Here is a 21766-nt window from a genome sequence, read left to right as displayed (position 1 = left end):
ATTTTAAGGGAGTACAATTTGAAAATAAATTTGGCTTGATATATTACTTTACATTACCAAACAGTTCAATGTGATGAACCTCAGCTGCATTCTTGAACATGGTATCTCTGCAAATGTACTTAGATATCAGTATATATACACTCACCGGCCACTTTATTAGGCACACCTGTCCAACTGCTCGTTAACGCAAATTTCTAATCAGCCAATCACATGGCAGCAACTCAATGCATTTAGGCATGTAGACATGGTCAAGACGATCTGCTGCAGTTCAAACCGAGCATCAGAATGGGGAAGAAAGGTGATTTAAGTGACTTTGAACGTGGCATGGTTGTTGGTGCCAGACGGGCTGGTCTGAGTATTTCAGAAACTGCTGATCTACTGGGATTTTCACGCACAACCATCTCTAGGGTTTACAGAGAATGGTCCGAAAAAGAGAAAATATCCAGTGAGCGGCAGTTCTGTGGGCGAAAATGCCTTGTTGATGCCAGAGGTCAGAGGAGAATGGCCAGACTGGTTCGAGCTGATAGAAAGGCAACAGTAACTCAAATAACCACTCATTACAACCGAGGTATGCAGAAGAGCATCTCTGAACGCACAACACGTCGAACCTTGAGACAGATGGGCTACAGCAGCAGAAGACCACACCGGGTGAATTTGGTGTCAACAACATGAAAGCATGGATCCATCCTGCCTTGTATCAACGGTTCAGGCTGGTGGTGGTGGTGTAATGGTGTGGGGGATATTTTCTTGGCACACTTTGGGCCCCTTAGTACCAATTGAGCATCGTGTCAACGCCACAGCCTACCTGAGTATTGTTGCTGACCATGTCCATCGCTTTATGACCACAGTGTTCCCATCTTCTGATGGCTACTTCCAGAAGGATTACGCGCCATGTCATAAAGCTCGAATCATCTCAGACTGGTTTCTTGAACATCAATGAGTTCACTGTACTCAAATGGCCTCCACAGTCACCAGATCTCAATCCAATAGAGCACCTTTGAGATGTGGTGGACGGGGAGATTCGCATCATGGATGTGCAGCCGACAAATCTGCAGCAACTGCGTGACGCTATCATGTCAATATGGACCAAACTCTCTGAGGAATGTTTCCAGTACCTTGTAGAATCTATGCCACGAAGGATTAAGGCAGTTCTGAAGGCAAAAGGGGGTCCAACCCGATACTAGCAAGGTGTACCTAATAAAGTGGCCAGTGAGTGTGTATATATATATATAAATATATATATATATATATATAAATTATCAACACCATTGATGGTGTCCGGGGAAAAAAATGCTATGTATATATATATGTGTGTGTGTGTTTAAATAGCGTTTTCCCCCCCAGAAACCGTCAATGGTGTTGATAAAAGTGCTCAACAAATGAGGAGCAGAATATTAAGATAGAGGTAGAAAAAAAATTACATTACAGTCATTTAGCCGACGCTTTTATCCAAAGCGACTTGACTTACAATAAGTGCATTTAACGTAGGAAATCAGGACAACTACTAGTCATCAGAGGTCATAAGTGCATCCTCTCTCTAAACAAACACCTAAGAGCAAAACCAGTGCTAAAGTAAAAGTGCAAGAAAGAGGTTTTTTTTTTAAACGAGTGAATACAATAAGTGCTAAGAGCAAGTAACAGGGTAGCAGTTCTTGAAGAGGTGCGTTTTCAACCTGCGCTGAAAGATGGGCAGCGACTCTGCTGTCCTGACATCAGTGGGGAGTTCATTCCACCACTCTGGGGCCAGCACAGACAAGAGCCGTGACCGGGTCGATGGCAGCAGGGGCCTCTGAGCGACGGGGCATATATATATATCATGCAATACTCCTTATGATTATTGTGATTATATTTTCCATATTGCAGCAGTAGTTGAGGTACAGCGGGGCAATATATCAATGTGATGGCAATATTTTGATATGAGACTAGATATCGGCTGGGATTTTGGTTATCATAAGAACGTGATGAATGACAATTTAAATGTTATCATTCCCTGGTTTTAAAGGCTGCAATACATTAAAATGCAATACTAGAAATTAAACATGCAATACGTTAAATTTCTCAACTTATTTGACTGTTTTAGCTGAATGAAATGGACCTGCTTGGTCATCATATCCACATTACTAATGATGATTTTCATGTGTAAACATCTTATGAAAGCACTGATAGTCATCCCCAAAATACCACATTATCGATATCAAGGTATTCAGTTAAAAATATCGTGATACGGGGTCCGCGGTGGTGTAGCGGTCTAAGCATCAGCTTTGTGTCGATGCGGTTGCCCACTGGGGACCGGGGTTCGCGCCCTGGTCTCGTCAGGTCCGACTATGGCCGACTCGATGAAGCAGCAATAATTGGCAACGCTGTCTTCGGGAGGGGAGCGGAGTCGGCTTGTGTTCCTCACATGAATACGTCTCCGTGTGTGTCGGAAAAAGCAGTGGTTCGGCCTGGATTCGCCTTGTCACGGAAGTGGTGAGGCGTCTCCTTCGACACTGCCGGCCGGAGAGATGCAGTTGGCGAACGCATGCAGTATGAGGGTGGGTGTTTGAACTAAAATAGGGATCGATTGGCCACTAAATTGGGAGAAAAAGGGAAAAATCAGAAATAAATTTACAGAAAAATATCGTGATATTTGATTTCATCAGTATTGTCCAGCCCTAAGTCGAGGGCTATCAGTTTGATTCTGAGGGCCTGTTTGCCTCTGGAGCTGCTGTTGCCCTCTCTCTCTCCCCCTCCCATGTTAAAGCCATGTCTTAAACTGCTCGTCCCCTCCAGAGCACTCGTACCGCCTGGGGCATTGGTTAGTTACCTGTCTAGTGGTGCGGACTCCCAGTCTGGGTCATTCCCACAGTGCAGTGCTGAGGCCAGAAGGAAAGCTCATAAACACAGAAGGCCCCCCTACAAAGGTCTAGTCTTGAGTCCTTTGGCCCAGCCACACATCTGCCTCTGCTTAAGCACCAGGTCCCCCAAAATTCCCACACACCTGGGAAGAATTACAGACAGCATGTCTGGAGAAATACCCTCCCCAGAATGACCCAACAGGCCCATACAGGCAAAGCACAGGCTTTGATATACTGGCAGGGCAGCAGGGTTGAATAGTTCAGGCTCAAGCTGGGTTACTGTATGTCGAAATCATTAAAATGGGAGTTATGTCTGTTATTTGCTTAAAGTGGCACCAGGTAACTTTTTTTGCTTCCACATGTCATTAAAATCATTTTGGTCAAGGGGCATCCGGGTGGCATGACAGTCTATTCCATTGCCTACCAACATAGGGATCGCTGGTTTGAATCCCCATGTTACCTCCAGCTTGGTCGGGCATCCCTAAAGGCACAATTGGTCATGTCTGCGGGTGGGAAGCCAGATGTAGGATGTGGGTATGTGTCCTGGTCACTGCACTAGCACCTCCTCTGGTAAGTCGGGCTGCCTGTTCGGGGGAGGGGGAACTGGGGGGAATAGCATGATCCTCCCACGTGCTACATCCCCCTGGTGAAACTCCTCACTGTCAGGTGAAAAGAAGCAACTGGCGACTCCACATGTATCGGAGGAGGCATGTGATAGTCTGCAGCCCTCCCCGGATTGGCAGAGGGGGTGTAACAGCGACCAGGGCGGCTCGGAAGAGTGGGATAATTGGCCAAGTACAATTGGAAGAAAAAAGGGGGGGGGGTCCAAAAAAATAATAATTTTGGTCACATAGTGTGATGGCCAGGGGAAATGATGTAATCACCGACCAGATCCGTTTAGCTCCCTGAAGCATACGTCAACATTTGCCATTTGGTGGACACTTTTATCTAAAGTGCCATGCATTATCATGAATCTGAACGTTCTTACCATATGTGGTCATCGTAGGCATTAGTTACTGTCATACTTAACCTATTGAACAACGCAGGACATCCTAATAAGGGGGCTGATTTGAGGGGGTATGCAAGGGGACGCCATGCACCCTGTTAAACAAATTGACAAAAATAAGCCATTTGTAAAACAGGCATTTCCATCCCTTTGGGTTAATGGTGTTACGTAATGTAATGTGATACATGTGTGTGTGTGTGTGTGTGTGTGTGTGTGTACGTGTGTGCACGTGTGCGAGTATGTATAAAAAGAATCTGGCGGTGAGATCTGGTGACTGTGAAGGCCATAGCATATGATTAACATCATTTTCATACTCCTCAAACCAGTCAGTGAGCCCTCGTGCCCTGTGGATTGGGCATTGTCATCCTGGAAGAGACCACTCCCAACAGGATAGAATTTTTTTTTATCATTGGATAAAGGTGATCACTCAGAATATTTATGTGCAGTGACCCTTCCCTCTAAGGGGGTAGTTCTCAAACTTTTTCTGTCATGCTCCCCTTTGGAGGAAGAAAAATTTTCATGCCCCCCGCCCCAACAAAATGGTGACAAAATTGGCCAAGTTTAACTTTATTTAAATAACATCCAAGATCATGAACATCCCTTTCACCTTTCTTTCGGTCATTTCTGTTGTGCAAATAACAAACGCAAGTTCCACTTCAACTTTATCAAACTTCTTTTTGTGACATTGTCACTAGATTGCGCCATCAGTCTGTGTGCTTTTTCAAAAAATGAGAAAAACGAAATAAGATTTAAAAATCACTCTGCTAGAACAATAACAATAAAGTTCAATCTGTGCAACAACAAAAAAAACAACAAATGCAAATATTGAGGAAAAACAATGAGCAAGTCAATTTGTGAGAGCTTAAGTCTTATCACTGCATTAGTGGCTGCAATGAGCCTGTTTTGCACTGCACATCTTTTCAAAATGGGATTTCAGGCTTGATACTGCCACTCTCAAGTCATGCTCAATGTTGCGCTTAGATCTGTACATTGTTATATGTGAGGCAACAGCAGAAAAGCCCATCTCATAGAAACAGGATGTGGCGAAGGTAAGCAGAATGCCCACAGCCCTCTGTCCCATGAGTGGATACTCCCTCTCCACACCAAGCCAGAATTCACTCTGTCTGAGCTGTAAAGCTCAGCCTAAGGGTGGAGTCAGACGTCATCTCCATGAACTGGTCCTCTTCAGCAGAGCTGAAATCAGCAGGTGCTGCTGCATTGAAAGGATCTGTCACCCAGTCATACTGAGCACTGTTGTTTGGGAAATATTTTTGAAAGAATCCTCTCAGGGAAGAGATGGGCTCCTTAAGACATGAAATCACCGCGGCGACTCCACAATCACTGGTTTCAACAAATTCACTGATTCTCAAAGAAATCAGTCCTTCCTTTATCAAGTCGCCTGCCCCACATCCCAAGCTTTCGAGTGAATGCACTGATCTTGCCTGCCGGGTGAGGAAGGTGCTTGTCTCTTCCTTGAAGCTGAAGATTTAATTCATTCAACTTTCCAAATATATGGCAGAAATAGGCCAGTTTAATCAGACACTATTCATCACTAAACTTGCTTGCAACTTCATGCATACGCTCGTCCTCCAGAAACACCTGAATTTCCTCTCTGAGCTCAAAGACTCGCGACAACACTTTACCTCATGAGAGCCACCTAGCCTCACTGTGAAACAACACAGCTGAATGTTCAGCTCCCATCTCCTCACAAAGTGCAGAGAACAGCCATGCTCTCAGGGGTCTTGTTTTGAGGAAATTGACCACGCTAACAACATCGGTCAAAACCTCGTTTAGGTCAGGGCTAATATGTCTTGATGCTTGTGCTTCTTCTAATACGCAATGGACAGTGCATCCATTGCGCATTTGGCGAGACCCTCTTGATTAGTGCCTGCAATCCCTTAATTTTCCCTGCCATGGTCTGTGCACCATCCGTGCAAACGCCCGCAAAGTTCTCCCATTTCAGCCCATGTTCTGTCAGGTAACAGTCAAGAAGCCTAAAGAGCTCATCAGCGGTCACTCTACTTTGGACGTACCCCAGATAGCATCCGGATGTGGGCCACTTCAGGCAATGATGCAGCACTGATGGCCTTCTTCTGGCCCTGACAAAATGGATGTGAGCCTAAAGTGGCCCACATGTATAATAGCAAATATGGCCCAAATATGCCAAATCAAATGTGGGCCTTTTTCAGCAAAGATGTGGTGCTCTCGGCAACATGTAATCTGGATGTGACCCTGAAGTGGCTCGTGTGATAAATGGTAAATATGGCCCAAATATCACAAAACGAATACGGGCCACCTTTGGCACATGTTTGGGTTAATGGTGTTACGTAATGTAATGTGATACATGTGTGTGTGTGTGTGTGTGTGTGTGTGTGTACGTGTGTGCACGTGTGCGAGTATGTATAAAAAGAATCTGGCGGTGAGATCTGGTGACTGTGAAGGCCATAGCATATGATTAACATCATTTTCATACTCCTCAAACCAGTCAGTGAGCCCTCGTGCCCTGTGGATTGGGCATTGTCATCCTGGAAGAGACCACTCCCAACAGGATAGAATTTTTTTTTATCATTGGATAAAGGTGATCACTCAGAATATTTATGTGCAGTGACCCTTCCCTCTAAGGGGGTAGTTCTCAAACTTTTTCTGTCATGCTCCCCTTTGGAGGAAGAAAAATTTTCATGCCCCCCGCCCCAACAAAATGGTGACAAAATTGGCCAAGTTTAACTTTATTTAAATAACATCCAAGATCATGAACATCCCTTTCACCTTTCTTTCGGTCATTTCTGTTGTGCAAATAACAAACGCAAGTTCCACTTCAACTTTATCAAACTTCTTTTTGTGACATTGTCACTAGATTGCGCCATCAGTCTGTGTGCTTTTTCAAAAAATGAGAAAAACGAAATAAGATTTAAAAATCACTCTGCTAGAACAATAACAATAAAGTTCAATCTGTGCAACAACAAAAAAAACAACAAATGCAAATATTGAGGAAAAACAATGAGCAAGTCAATTTGTGAGAGCTTAAGTCTTATCACTGCATTAGTGGCTGCAATGAGCCTGTTTTGCACTGCACATCTTTTCAAAATGGGATTTCAGGCTTGATACTGCCACTCTCAAGTCATGCTCAATGTTGCGCTTAGATCTGTACATTGTTATATGTGAGGCAACAGCAGAAAAGCCCATCTCATAGAAACAGGATGTGGCGAAGGTAAGCAGAATGCCCACAGCCCTCTGTCCCATGAGTGGATACTCCCTCTCCACACCAAGCCAGAATTCACTCTGTCTGAGCTGTAAAGCTCAGCCTAAGGGTGGAGTCAGACGTCATCTCCATGAACTGGTCCTCTTCAGCAGAGCTGAAATCAGCAGGTGCTGCTGCATTGAAAGGATCTGTCACCCAGTCATACTGAGCACTGTTGTTTGGGAAATATTTTTGAAAGAATCCTCTCAGGGAAGAGATGGGCTCCTTAAGACATGAAATCACCGCGGCGACTCCACAATCACTGGTTTCAACAAATTCACTGATTCTCAAAGAAATCAGTCCTTCCTTTATCAAGTCGCCTGCCCCACATCCCAAGCTTTCGAGTGAATGCACTGATCTTGCCTGCCGGGTGAGGAAGGTGCTTGTCTCTTCCTTGAAGCTGAAGATTTAATTCATTCAACTTTCCAAATATATGGCAGAAATAGGCCAGTTTAATCAGACACTATTCATCACTAAACTTGCTTGCAACTTCATGCATACGCTCGTCCTCCAGAAACACCTGAATTTCCTCTCTGAGCTCAAAGACTCGCGACAACACTTTACCTCATGAGAGCCACCTAGCCTCACTGTGAAACAACACAGCTGAATGTTCAGCTCCCATCTCCTCACAAAGTGCAGAGAACAGCCATGCTCTCAGGGGTCTTGTTTTGAGGAAATTGACCACGCTAACAACATCGGTCAAAACCTCGTTTAGGTCAGGGCTAATATGTCTTGATGCTTGTGCTTCTTCTAATACGCAATGGACAGTGCATCCATTGCGCATTTGGCGAGACCCTCTTGATTAGTGCCTGCAATCCCTTAATTTTCCCTGCCATGGTCTGTGCACCATCCGTGCAAACGCCCGCAAAGTTCTCCCATTTCAGCCCATGTTCTGTCAGGTAACAGTCAAGAAGCCTAAAGAGCTCATCAGCGGTCACTCTACTTTGGACGTACCCCAGATAGCATCCGGATGTGGGCCACTTCAGGCAATGATGCAGCACTGATGGCCTTCTTCTGGCCCTGACAAAATGGATGTGAGCCTAAAGTGGCCCACATGTATAATAGCAAATATGGCCCAAATATGCCAAATCAAATGTGGGCCTTTTTCAGCAAAGATGTGGTGCTCTCGGCAACATGTAATCTGGATGTGACCCTGAAGTGGCTCGTGTGATAAATGGTAAATATGGCCCAAATATCACAAAACGAATACGGGCCACCTTTGGCAAATATGTGGCACATGCAGCATTGCTATGGCTTGGTTCTGACCCAGATCTGGCAAACAGGAGTGGGCCGCCAAGTGCCATCATTCCACGTGGTATGTGGGTCGGATGAAATTGTCGGTGTGGGATGGGTCCGGGGTCACAGCAATTTTGCTATCTGGGACTTGCAAAACAGCACATCTTCACACAGTGACTGACGTGACAAAGCAAACATAAGTAATAAACAAGCAGTCTTTATTGCTGTCAGTGGCCTTGTCCACTTGCAAAGCAAAACGTTTTTCTTTCAGTTTTTCAATGAGTCGTTCTTCAAGGTCATTTGAAATGTTGCAGCTGTATAATTAGACAGAGGGACAGCCTTCAATTTTGCGGCGCTTGTCTCATCAAACATAATTGACACCATATCTAAAGCCGTGGGAAGTATGAGCTCCTCTGCTGTTGTGTGTGGTTTCTTGCACTGGGCAATTCTGTAAGCGACTTTGTATGATGCCATTAGTGCTTTATTGTTCACTGATGCAGCTTTTACAAAGCAATGTTCCTGCTGACGGTATGCACCGAGTTTTCTCTGGAAGAACTCGAGTGGCTTATTGACATGACTGAGGTGTAATGTCTCCAAGTGTCTTCTCATACTATCAGCTCCCAGTTTTCAGACATAAAACACACACTGGTCTCTCCTCATCTCCCAAGAGCAAGATAGGCTTCGTCATATTTTCTTAACTTGGTTTTGGTTGATTACCGTCAGCTAAGCACTTTGTCTTTTTTTGTCTCGAAAGCATCGCCTGTCTTTCTTTTTGTCCCTGTCAAATATCTCTCCATTCTGCGAACGTACAGACTGTCTCATGAAAGCACGTTTTGATTGTTCTGCCATGAAAAAGATTCCAACATCAAAACAGTAGTTACGAACTACATTCCCCCCCAGTCACACTTCTGTGCCCCCCTGGGGGGGGACACATTTCGAGAAACGCTGTTCTAAGGGGACAAGTGGATCCAAACCATGCCAAGAAAATGCCCTCCACAGCATAACAGAGCCCCTGGATCCTCCCGCCTGTCCATATATATATATATGATAGCTGTAAGAAAAAAAACTTTAATACATTGCAGTGCAAGCTTGTTTCGTGTGTCATGAAACAAGCTTCTACTGCAATGTATTAAAGTTTTTTTTCCTACATCTATCTTAATATTCCACTCATTTGTTGAGCACTTTTATCACCACCACCATTGATGGTTTCCGGGGGGGGGGGAAAACGCTATATACTTTTTTGTGTATGTGTGCATCAATGCTTTGTGGACATTGTAATGATGTGATGAAGAGATAGTGGTCTTTGGAAGCCCCACCTCCCCTCCATCTACAACCAACGGTTGATGTTCGCTGTGAATTAGTTTTTTTTACAAATCTGGTTGCTGTGAATTGTTCTTTTACAAATCGACGACTGATTATGGCTGTAGGTCATTCTGGAAAATAGTGTTTGCTTAATCCCTATTAAGTTAACTGTAAAATGTTGGTTTCTCTTGAATTGGTCCAAATGGCAGCTATCCAAAAGATGTGTGCCAAGATTTTGCAGTTATAACACAGCTTACGTAATCCTATTTGTCTTGCAGGTCTACTTTGACTGCGGTGCCCAGGTGGATGTCATGAATGTCCAAGGCCTCATTCTCTCTCCTGGCTTCCCCTACAACTACTCCTCTGGGACACACTGCATCTGGCAGTTCTTTGTGCCTGTGGATTACCAACTCATTCTGGAAATATTTGACTTTGATGTATTCGAAAGCCACGATGCCGCCACGCAGTACGCTGCCGTCTCAAACTTTGAAGAGGATGAGGCAGGTAAAGAGGTGTCTTTCACAAGTCCCATCCCTCGGAGTGAGGACTTAAGCTCCAAGGCTCTGCGATCCTCTCAAAATGACAACGTTCAACAAGTAGTAGTCCAGGAAAAGTCCACTAAAATGGAGATGACCAAAGTAACTAACTCTGCCCAAAGATCGACTGATACCTCCTCAAACATAAACTCCCCACCTCTCCCATCTCTCTCCCTCGTTCCTGGGGCTCAACCTCCAGAGGACAAGGCTGCCAACTCTGCATCTTCGTCCCTCCTCAGGGGAGACTCAAATGCCGGGCTTCATCCCAACTCAAGCCCTAAGGTTGGGACCCCGGCTCCTCAGCGCCCCACGGACACTCCGGCTGCGAGCTCTGAAACCCCACTGTCGTCACTGGATGCCTGCCCCCATGATGTCCTGTACATCTCTGATCTCATCACCTTTTCCTCCCGGTTCTGCGGTTCAAACCGACCCCCAAGTAACCAGCTTGTGTTTGGCTCTAGCCATGAGATGGTAGAGGTCATCATGGAGCTTATTACTACCACCCACTGGGGACGTGGCTTCGCCCTCCTCTTCCACTACCACAACCGTACTGACCCAGGAGGGGACCGGCACACCTATGCCCCCACAGCCGCCAAGATAGACTCCTTCCTGGCTGCTGTGAGCGGAGCCGCCTTCTTTGCCATGATACTTACAAGTGCCCTCTGCATCGTTTTCAGGTAACGATGGTGCTCTTTGGAGAGAAGTACAAGGATACATAGTGTTATAGATGTGAAGCACAACTGTTGTGTGACTTTGTTGTGGACAGAATGATAGATCATTGTCTTAAGTTTGTAACTGGAAGTAGACAGAGAAATGACTGCACATTTTCAATTGAGTAGCTAACATTATATATTATTTACATCGTATCCTGATTGGATGCTTAACATTAACATTGTTAAATAGGTGCTTCAGCAACAATTCAACAGAACGAAAGTTAGCTCGTCTGAAACATGTTTTTAGCAAACCAACAAACCAGAAAAGCAGGCTGACACATCAGAAACACTTAAAACGTTTAAGACCGATTTGTTTAAGCATGTTAAAGGAGATGACGAACATCTTACATGCATCTTTGTCAACAGTGTTTTTGTGAAATCTGGCCTGGAATGAAACAGCATGGACAATACCAAGTGATAGAATACAAGGGAGAGGCGAAGGGAGAATAGTGTTGAGGGTGCAGAAAAAAATATACTTTGCCTATGTTTTACCAATGAGAATTATAATGTTTATTGCAAAACACAATATATTTAACCTCTAACAGCAGCGTGTATAATAACCAATCATCAATCAAGTTGCATTTTATATAATGCTTTTCTAGCTGCAAGAGCCACTCAAAGCACTTTACATTTCTGGTCAAATCTGAATTTCAGACACCTGTTACAAGCTGTTTTCTGTACCCTCGCTACCTATTTCATATGCGTAAGGTCACCGAAATGTGATTTACAACGATTAACTTATACACACATGTATTACAAAAAGATTTGACATGAGCCTTTGAGACTATTGACATTAAGCAGACCAGTGACTGACCTTAGTCGGTATGCAGATAATGGATTGCCGACAGCAGTGGAATGGTCACCAGAAACTACAAAATAATTTTCCTGCACCTAACATTACCATTTCTATTATTACCATGTGGGAATGAATCATAACCTTTATTTATTTAATCTTGAGAGTCATTTAGGTTGCCCTCGTTTACAATGACATTGAGTTACCAATAGCACAAAATAACAATGAGATGGCAAAACATACACAAATACATAAAAAAGGGAATTAAAATCAATTAAAACAACTACAACTTGAAATAGTGATTCCGGATCATGGTTTTAAATTGCTCAGTAGATACACAAGTGTTTCAAGCCTCAGGGAGTGCTGAAGTTTATTCCAGGAGTTTAGTACACAAGAACTAAAAGCTAACTTTCCCATTTCAGAATAAACACGTGGAACCTGGAACATAAGCCAATCATTAGAACGTGTATGATAAGGACCAAGGTTCCTATCCAGCAAGGTAGTAATTTCCCCAAGAAGTGCCTTATAAATAAACAGATACCAATGCTTGTTGCGTCTCTGACAGAAAATACCAGCTTTATGTAGCCCCATAACCACTACAAGCTAATCTTATAGTACAAGATACAATGATGAGTATGCTCACTATCACCTGTACCAGGTCTAAGGGCTGAGTGGTATACAGAGTCCAGGGGCTTAAGTGTGGAGGCAGATGCATGCCTATAGATTACATCGCCATAATCCAAAACAGGCATGAAAACTGCTTCAATCACCCTTCCTACTACAGATTGGGAAGATATCTCCGTTTCTACAAAAGAAGCCGACTTTTTGGCCACAGTTTACCAACAAGGTTGTTCACACATTTGAATGAGAATTTGTCTAACCAAATGCCAAGGTATTTGTATTTTGCAATTCTCTCACCATTATATCCATTCATAGTGGATATATGCAAGGCATTATGAGCAATATTTCTACCTCTAGAGAACACCGTGAATTTTGTTTGGATTAAGAACCAATCTAAGATTAGTGAGTGCATCTTGAAAAACATCAAAGGAGAGCTGCAAGTTCTCAGTTGCTAATTTTACAGAGTGAGCAATACAGTAAAATATGGTATCATCTGCAAATAAATGAACATGACAATCAACAAGAGAAGAGACTATGTTATTGATATAAAAGGAAAATAACTCAGAGCCTAAAACTGATACCTGAGGGTCACCTTTTACAATCGACAAGAACTCAAGACTATTTCCTATTTTTACACACTATGATCTACCAGATAAATGGCTTTGAAACCAATTACATGCATATGTATCAAAGCCAATACTGTATAATCTTTGCAGAAGGAGATAATTATCAACTATATCAAAAGCTTTTGACAGATCTACAAAAAGAGAAGCACAATGTTTCTTTATATCCAAGGCAGATGCGTTTTCATTTATAACTTGTCACAAATCAGAGATGACCAACACGCAGAATCACTGAGCAGAGGCAGGAATTAGTCAAAAGAGTGACTTTACTGATAATTACTGGCAGGGCAAAGTACAGTCCGTCCGTTCCAGAGATTAAAAAAAAAAATCAAGCCGACCAAGCTGAGGTAAGGGCATCAGGCAAAAGGTTCAAACAGGGCAGCAGACACAGGTCAAAATCCAGAAAAAAGGCAATACATGCAAAGCAGACAGGGGGCACAAACTATGATCTGACAAAAAAACAAGGGCCAGCTGACTAGAATATATACTGGGGTAATGAACAGACAAGCCACACATGTGGCAGAATGAACAACTGATAGGCTGACGGATAATGCAGGGGGAGTGACAATGGGTGGAGACAGTGTACTGGTTGGAACAGCTGGCAGGTGCTGATTGGAGAATGAGCGGAGGGGTGTGTGCAGGAGAAGCAGCAGGAGGGAGGGGGTTGAGAGGAGCAGGAAACTCCAGCAGAGTCCATGACATAACTAGTGTGGTGGCTGTTATATTGGTTTGTGGGTGAGTTTAAATACTTGAGGTCAACAGTTCAAAGTAAGGAGGAGTGTGGAAGAGAGGTGAAGAAGAGAGTGCAGGCAGGGTGGACTGGGTGGAGAAGAAGTGATCAGGAGTGATTTGCGACAGAAGGGTACCAGCAAGAGCGAAAAGGAAGGTTTGGTAGTGAGACCAGCTATGTTATATGGTTTGGAGACGGTGGCATTGACGAAGAGACAGGAGGCGGAGCTGGAGGTGGCAGAGTTAAAGATGCTAAGATTTTCGTTGGGAGTGACAAAGATGGGCAGGATTAAGAATGAGTATATTAGAGGGACAGCTCAGGTTGGACGGTTTGGAGACAAAGCAAGAAAGGTGAGCTTGAAATGGTTTGGACATGTATGGAGGAGAGATGCTGGGTATATTGGGAGAAGGATGCTGAAGATGGAGCTGCCAGGAGAGAGGAAATCAGAAAGGCCAAAGAGAAGATTTATGGATGTGGTGAGGGAAGACATGCAGGTGGTTGGCTTGACAGAGGAAGATGCAGAGGACAGGAAGAGATGGAAACAAATGATCCGCTGTGGTGACCCCTAACAGGAGCAGCCGAAAAATGAAGTGGTGGCTGTAATAGTGCATACTTTTCTCTGAAGCCAGATTGGTGTGGGCTTAATACAGAGTACTTAGAGAGGAATGCCTTGAGTTGACTATTTACCAATGATTCCCGGATCTTTGCGAGGCAGGATAGCTTAGAGATTGGTCAATAATCATTGACGTTACATCTGTTGCTACTCTTATGTAAGCGAATGGCATATCTGATTTCCAGACACTAGGAATTGTGCCTGTTGAAAGAGAAAGATTAAATAGATCTGTTATTTGATCAGTAAAAATTGGAGCAGCTAGTCTTAGAAAGAAAGGATCCAATTTATCCTCTCCTGTTGATTTCCTGGTATCAATGGATTGAAGCGCTTCAAAAACACCAGTGGAAGAGAGGCTGAAACGTGAACTTGAAGGTGTGACTCATATCAAGCACACAATCATTTTCTACAGAGGGTCCTAGGTGTGCACTGTCAAACAGATGACTGGCATTGACAAAGTGTTTGTTAAAAGTTAGACAAATCCCTTTCTGATCAAAAATAATAGCATCACCAACTCTGACTTGTAGGGGTAAGGAAACCTTTGTTTTGGCTTTGTTTGAATTTACTGCCTTTCAAAATTTACTGGGGTCACAATATGAGTTTAAAAAAAAAAAATTACTTTAGTGATCCCTGTGGGGAAATTCTTCCTCTGCATTTAACCCATCCTAGCTGTGTAGCTAGGAGCAGTGGGCAGCCGCCGTGCAGCGCCCAGGCTGCACGGCACTGCAGAGTTCATCTTACCATACCTCGGTCAGGGGCACAGACAGGAGTATTCCCTAACGTGCATGTATTTTTGATGGTGGGGGAAACCGGAGCACCCGGAGAAAACCCACGCAGACACAGGGAGAACATGCAAACTCCACACGGAAAGGACCTGGGATGACCCCCCAAGGTTGGCCAGCCCTGGGGTTCGAACCTAGGACCTTCTTGCTGTGAGGCGGCAGCACTAACCACTGTGTAACTGTGCCGCCCTAGTTAGTGATCAAATCCAGAAAATATTTAGCTTTTGCATTTCTGACAGAGCCCTGTGATGGCCTGACGGCCTATCCAGGGTGCCCCCCCACCTGCCGCCCGATGACTGCTGGAATAGGCTCCAGCATCCCCGCGACCCTGAGAGCAGGATAAGTGGTTCAGATAATGGATGGATGGATTTCTGACAGATGTGGTACACCGGTTTCTGATTCTTTTGAAAGCAGATCAATGGGTTGTGTCCGCTGTTCATCTTGCAAGGGACCAAGCTGCATTTGTCTCCATAAAGAGGCAAATAATTCTGCTGAGAACCTCAGACTAGATGTGTCCTTTGTCGTAAACAATTTGAAAGGTGCACACTTGACAACAGAATGTAAGGTTTTAATGAAAAAGTTCAAAGCTTATTCAATATCATAAATTTCATTGGTATATGGCATATTTAGATGCACTCACTCACGACCATGTTTGGAGTGGTCGATTAAAAATTGTGAACTATTTTGGCTGGATCTCAAGTTTAACGTATTCTACATGGTATTTCTGTGCAGAAAATGGTGAGTGTGCATTCTGTTGGAGGAGCAAATTCATATATGAAAATGACATGCAGGATTTAAATTGTAAATGACAAAAGGGCGAGCTTTGAAAGTAATATAGGATACCAGCTTTTCCAGTGGTACCCAGCCATTGTCACCAGATCCATTGAATTTAACGCTAACTCATGGATTGATTGCAAAACATTTTTATTCATGCAGAATTATCTTGAGTGTAGTTTACCAGGTTTCCTCAAAAATCCTCCAAGTTCTCTTTTTTCCCCCTCCCCTGTGCTTCTAAAACATCTATCATTAATCACGATACTCTGCTGAAAATTTCTCCCTGGGAAAAGTGACAAGTCTTTGATTTCCCCCGTGAGTGAAAAGGGGTTATTTTGTCAGAAGGTAAAAACACATACAAACACCAATGTGTTGTGTTGACTCAGCTGGAGACCTTGGTCACTGATGTGGTGTCCCAAAGCGATTAGTTGGGTTAGGCTGCGAACTTCGCGGCCTTCTTGATGTGGAGTGATCTCATGACAGACAGCGGGTCATTCAAGGTACAAAACAGCTGCTGGCATCAATCCCAACACACATAAAGCAAAAACAACAGAGCCGTGTTACAACGACCCCGCAGGAAACGAACAGGGACAGCGAGGATAGGTGAAGCTCCGTATGTACGTTGAGTCCCATACAGTCTTTGTGGTTGGTGTTCAGTGAACAAGTCCGCCACATCAAAAGGTGTAATTTACAAATTGTTCCCTCCTTCAATCCCGGGGGACATTCTACAGAGGCTGAAAGCATTAGTTAGGATGTGTGTAGTGTTATCTTTTCTGGAAACAGTATTGTTTTACTTTGGTGTTCGAATCCAACTGGAACTCTAAAGGAAGTTCAAGTTAACTTCAGTCTCTTCAGTCAGCTTTCTGCAATAAAATACAGTGGTTTTTTTAATGGTTTGCGTTGATTTACGTTAATTTATATATATTCTATGTTGTGAAATTGATGCTATTTGCAGGTTTACAACGTTTTAGTCTATGGTAGGCTTTACAATGAATTGCAGCTCAGTGTCTCAAATTGCCCTTTTTAAGCACAAAAACTCGGCTGGTTCTTGCTTTTAATGAAAGGGAAATGGGAAGCACATGTTCAATAAAATGAAAGTGCAATTAGCAAGAACAACAACACAAGTCATTAGGAAGCCATGGAGTACATGACTATGAAATGCCAAGCTCTTTGGTAGCCTGACCAGTGGCTATTATTTTCTTCAACTGTTTCTTTTGGTTTAAGTGATTTCAAAGGAACCACTGGAAAATAACCAACCTCACAAACCAGGCAAGATCTTGGAAGTTGAACACAACACTGTGATTACCTGTCTGAAATAACAGGGCCAGAAAGCAACGCTTAAGTTACGAGAGTTGCAGTTAAGACCACCCTAGCTGGTGGAATTGAACTAATAGAGCTAAAAGAACAAACACACACACACACACACACACACACACACACACACACACACACACACACACACACACACACACACACACACACATACACATACTTCCCACTTCCCTGGATCACATATTAATGGGGAAACAAAAAAGTCTGCCTGCAACATGCATCAAATAGACATGCATGTTAGGGTTAATACTCCTGTCTGTGCCCTTGACCGAGGCATGGCAAGAAGAACTGGAGTTGGTCCCCGGGCGCTGCACGGCAGCTGCCCACTACTCCTAGCTAAACAGCTAGAATGGGTTAAATGCAGAGAATGAATTTCCGCACGGGGATCAATAAAGTAGGAGTTAAAAAAAATTCCTCTGAATTGATGAAGTGGTGATGGTATCAGATATAGAGGATATATCAGGATAGGACTGAATATTTTTAAAAAATCAATATTACAATATTTTTGACGTTTTTTGCAATATGTAATACAATATTAAAGAATTGAAGGAAGTTCTATAATTTCGCCAGATATATTCGGCTACTTTCAAAAGCTCTATTTGAAATTTTTTTTTATCATGTTAGCAATCATTAGGGTGATTTTAGTGGGGGAAATAAGACTTGTTGTCCGAGAAGTAATTAAATAAGATTACATTATATTATTTATCAGTTATGCTAGAATATTTTTCTTCAAGAGTAGTGATTAAAAAAAAGCAAACCTCGCTATATTTTGTTTTCTATAAAGCAACAAGTGTTTTAGCCTCGCATGACCAATGGGCCCAATTTGCCTCCCATTGCATCCTTTACAATGTAACTATTGCGCGTGTATATTGTGATGTCGATTCTGACACGATATAGTTTTCATCCCTATACCAGGATTGTATTGACATAGTGCTTTTCCCCCCTTTTCTCCAGAACTAAAAATATTTGCACCTTGCTGGGGAACGGAATCCACAATACCCTCCGTTTCTTCAACGCCAATACTGAAACTCTCCCTGAGCCCTCAGTTAAGATGCTGTGTGACCATCTGTAGAAAACATGTTGTAGGAATTACCCAAACTGTGAGCGTCTGTAATAGTAAGAATGTGAAGCTGGGAGGGAATAGAGAAACCTTCCCTTTATTATGCTTAAAACAAAAGATGCTGGATCTCTCATATTCCAATATACACTTTTGTTGAGGTACCCTAAACTAATCATCTGAGCGTATTCGGTAGAGAAATACTAATGGGGAGGATCAGAATTTATTATATTTGAAGAGCTGGTGACGGTTATCGTCAGTGTAAAAAGTAATAGTGCATCCCTACAGAGCATAAGAGAAAGTAAGTGGGTTTGACATATTGGCAACAATCGAGATCTGAATTCCTCGAATTGGAATGTGTTTGAATGTAAGTTTGTAGTCCATCCCTCTTGGTCGCTGCAAACCACAACAGAGCAAATAATGAGAGAAATGGCCACGGGTATGTTGGAGCTATTTAAGTGAGTTGGTTACAGACTATGTCAAAAGGCTCATCCAACTTTGTTTCAAGGGATGATGTCCATAAACAGAAGGGAAAAATAATCTCTTATGAATACACCGGCAGAATTGAAGGCTATATTTTGAAAAATATTTTACATAGATATCAGCAACTCTAAACTGAGAATTAGTGGTGTGTTTTTATGTCTTCCAGACCCAAACTATGTCCGAAAAGAGCCAGCTCCTGCACGTCCAGCAACTCCGAGGTACACATCAAATACTTTATATTGCTCCACCTTCGTGCCACTTCTTCTCTTGCTTGGTCTACTTCATCTTTCTTCCTTCTCACTTTCTCTGTTTGCCCCTCACTCCTACGAGGGGACCAGACGTTCCTCCCAAGGCGAGGCTTCGTCCGGGATCTCAGGACATTTTCTTCAATTTCCTCTGCCACTGACGCAAATAACTTCCACTTCCATTACCTTCTCCCCTGCCGTTCACAAGGGCTCAAACATACCTGAAGTAAAAGCTAACTTGCCTTATAGTGTTTCAAGAGGATTTTTTTCTTCTGTCAGACTCCAACAATTGTGTTTGGGGACTGACTTCAAATTTCTGTATCAGTTGGTTTGTTTTAGCTTTACCACTGTGCCCCATCATTTTTTGCCTTACCTCCTTGCACATCTGTTAACCATGTTTGATTTCATACTTTCACTAAGCAATCAGACGCGATTCACTTGATATGTCTGGATGTCTCTGTGTGTCGTGTTGGCTGCCAGCATAATGTGCTGTGGTACGGTAAAGCTCAGTAGATGGAGCCAGGGGCGGAGCCAGACGTTGTAATCATTCGGGGCTTAGGGCCCGGGCCCGGGGGCCATGCTTCCCCAGGGAGATTTTTTTTCTCCCCCATTTACGGCAGCTATATGCACTACTTTTCAAGCCATTTGCTTAATAGAATGCCTAAAAATCTGTACGTCATTTGGGAAATACCTGATAAGGAAAATCCTGTAGCTCCTACATCGTATTTTCTATCTAATTGATCTCCAACTGTTTTCATCATTCTGAAACCATAACCCAACAAAGGTGGAGGATGACCAATTTTCACTCCTGCCACTCAAAAAGAGGCAAAACTTATCTGATGTGACTGTTTTTAAGTTACATAACATAGGTAGGATAGGAATTTGACGTAAACAGCATTACTTAACCTGAAGCTTATTTTTGTTAGACTATGATGGAGTTCACAGGGTGAATGTTTATCTGACAAACCCATTACATTTGGATCCATGCTGTATTAATTTGGGCAGCTCTAACTGCAAACCAAGAATCCCCAACAACGCCAAAAAACGTGGTTTTCAATAATTTGAATTGAATCTTGGCCAACAGAAGAACATTTACTTAAATTAGATTCCTTTAGGGAAAGCTATTCATGTTTTATATTACTAGTTACATTTATTCACATATCGTATCAAAACACTCAAACTGATCTCCAAGCCATCCATCCATCATCCATCCATCCATCCATCCATTGTCTTAACCGCTTATCCTGCTCTCAGGGTCGCGGGGATGCTGGAGCCTATTCCAGCAGTCATTGGGTGGCAGGTGGGAAGACACCCTGGACAGGCCGCCAGGCCATCACAGCCCCCCCCCACACACACACACACACACACACACATTCATTCCTAGGGACAATTTAGTATCGCCAATTCACCTGACTTACATGTCTTTGGACTGTGGGAGGAAACCAGAGCCCCCAGAGGAAATCCATGCAGAGACATGGGGAGAACATGCAAACTCCACACAGAGGACGACCCGGGATGACCCACCAATGTTGGACTACCCCAGGCCTCGAACCCAGTTCCTTCTTGCTGTGAGGCGACCACGCTAACCACTTTACCACCATGCCGCCCAACTCCAAGCCAAACCAGCTGAATAAGCTAATTTTTTTCTGTAACCAGCTATGAAATATCAATATCAAAAACTCACATTTTGTGCCAAAAAACACCTTAAACTCACATCAGACATCACATCAAAAATCGGAGTCATAATTCAGTCAAACGTGAACACACAGACATAACGCATATTTTTGATTCAGTGAGACTTACACTTTCCAAGAATACAATTATGTCCGATGCCCATTGTAAATACACGTCCATAAATCTGCTTAGAAATCAGGGAAAAAAGAAGCTCATTCTATCTCCAGAACTTGCCTGGGAATCATCACGTTTGAAAGTTTTCTTCTGTATCAAAGTAATCCAGTGATAGTTGTCAGTACATACAATGTTATGTAGGAAACAGGAACTTATAATGGCTAATTCAGCGTACTTAAATTTTCCAAAATGTATACAAATTTTGGCTAACAAAAGCCAGGCCCATGTTGTAGCCCCTGTGGACTAATCTATGGCAACATATTTCCTGTTTCTTGGAAAAGTTTAGTTTATATCTGTTCATATAAGTGAAGACTTTCAACGTTTAATGTAACATCATCCAAAAGAGGTGATAACATTGCACGTTGTGGTCGTTGCCTCCAACATAACTGACGCAAACAAAATTGACAGCAGTGTAGCTCATTTCACTGACAACTGTTTAACAAATTGGTGTCAGAGAGGGGTGGGACGTCTGAGTATTTGGTATTGCATTTGGAGCAGATTTACAGAGTGAAGTTGTGTTGCATAATGTTTGTACTATGCATCCAATGTTTGTAGTAGCAGCGCCCATGAGCTATTTTTAGCCCTTCCTGAGCGGAAGTGGAAGCTTCGCAGCAAACGGAAGTCAGACATCGGATGCACTAGACTACATTAGAAGTAAGCAGTTTGTTGTAATTTTCTTCGGTTTTTTTTTGCATAATTTGTTTTGCTGTTTTCAGCTATTTTTTCTAGTGTGCCATGGTATACATAAAACACAGCCATCTTGTACTGTCTAACGTGCTCCGCATGTCACAGCGATGCTGTGACATCACTCGGACGCTGCCCCAATCCATATTAGGCTAGTCATCTCACCAACACACTGCTGAGTGTTTACAACAGTGGATTCACAAACCTGAAACAAAATCTGTCTGTGTTTCACTTGATGAAACACACTAAACCACTTTCTATGGATGGCAGCTGAGGCTGACTCATCATGAAAAACGTCCGTATGTGCATAGCTAGC

The 21766-nt window shown here is 43.2% G+C and overlaps 1 protein-coding gene across 1 annotated transcript in view; it reads left to right on the top strand.

Moving 5' to 3' along the window:
- Nucleotides 1–21766, top strand: part of si:dkey-112e17.1 (uncharacterized) — a 47468-nt gene that overhangs the window by 8444 nt on the left and 17258 nt on the right. Inside the window, exons 2-3 of the mRNA XM_056287296.1 lie at nucleotides 9898–10832; nucleotides 18840–18891. Of these exons, the coding sequence (XP_056143271.1) occupies nucleotides 9898–10832; nucleotides 18840–18891 (987 nt within the window). The remainder of the gene's footprint in view (nucleotides 1–9897; nucleotides 10833–18839; nucleotides 18892–21766) is intronic.

Source organism: Lampris incognitus, chromosome 1 (assembly GCF_029633865.1).
Source record: "Lampris incognitus isolate fLamInc1 chromosome 1, fLamInc1.hap2, whole genome shotgun sequence".
In the NCBI taxonomy this organism is placed as follows: domain Eukaryota; kingdom Metazoa; phylum Chordata; class Actinopteri; order Lampriformes; family Lampridae; genus Lampris; species Lampris incognitus.
The sequence above is the reverse complement of the archived record's forward strand: the minus strand, read 5'-3'. Positions and strand labels throughout refer to the sequence as shown.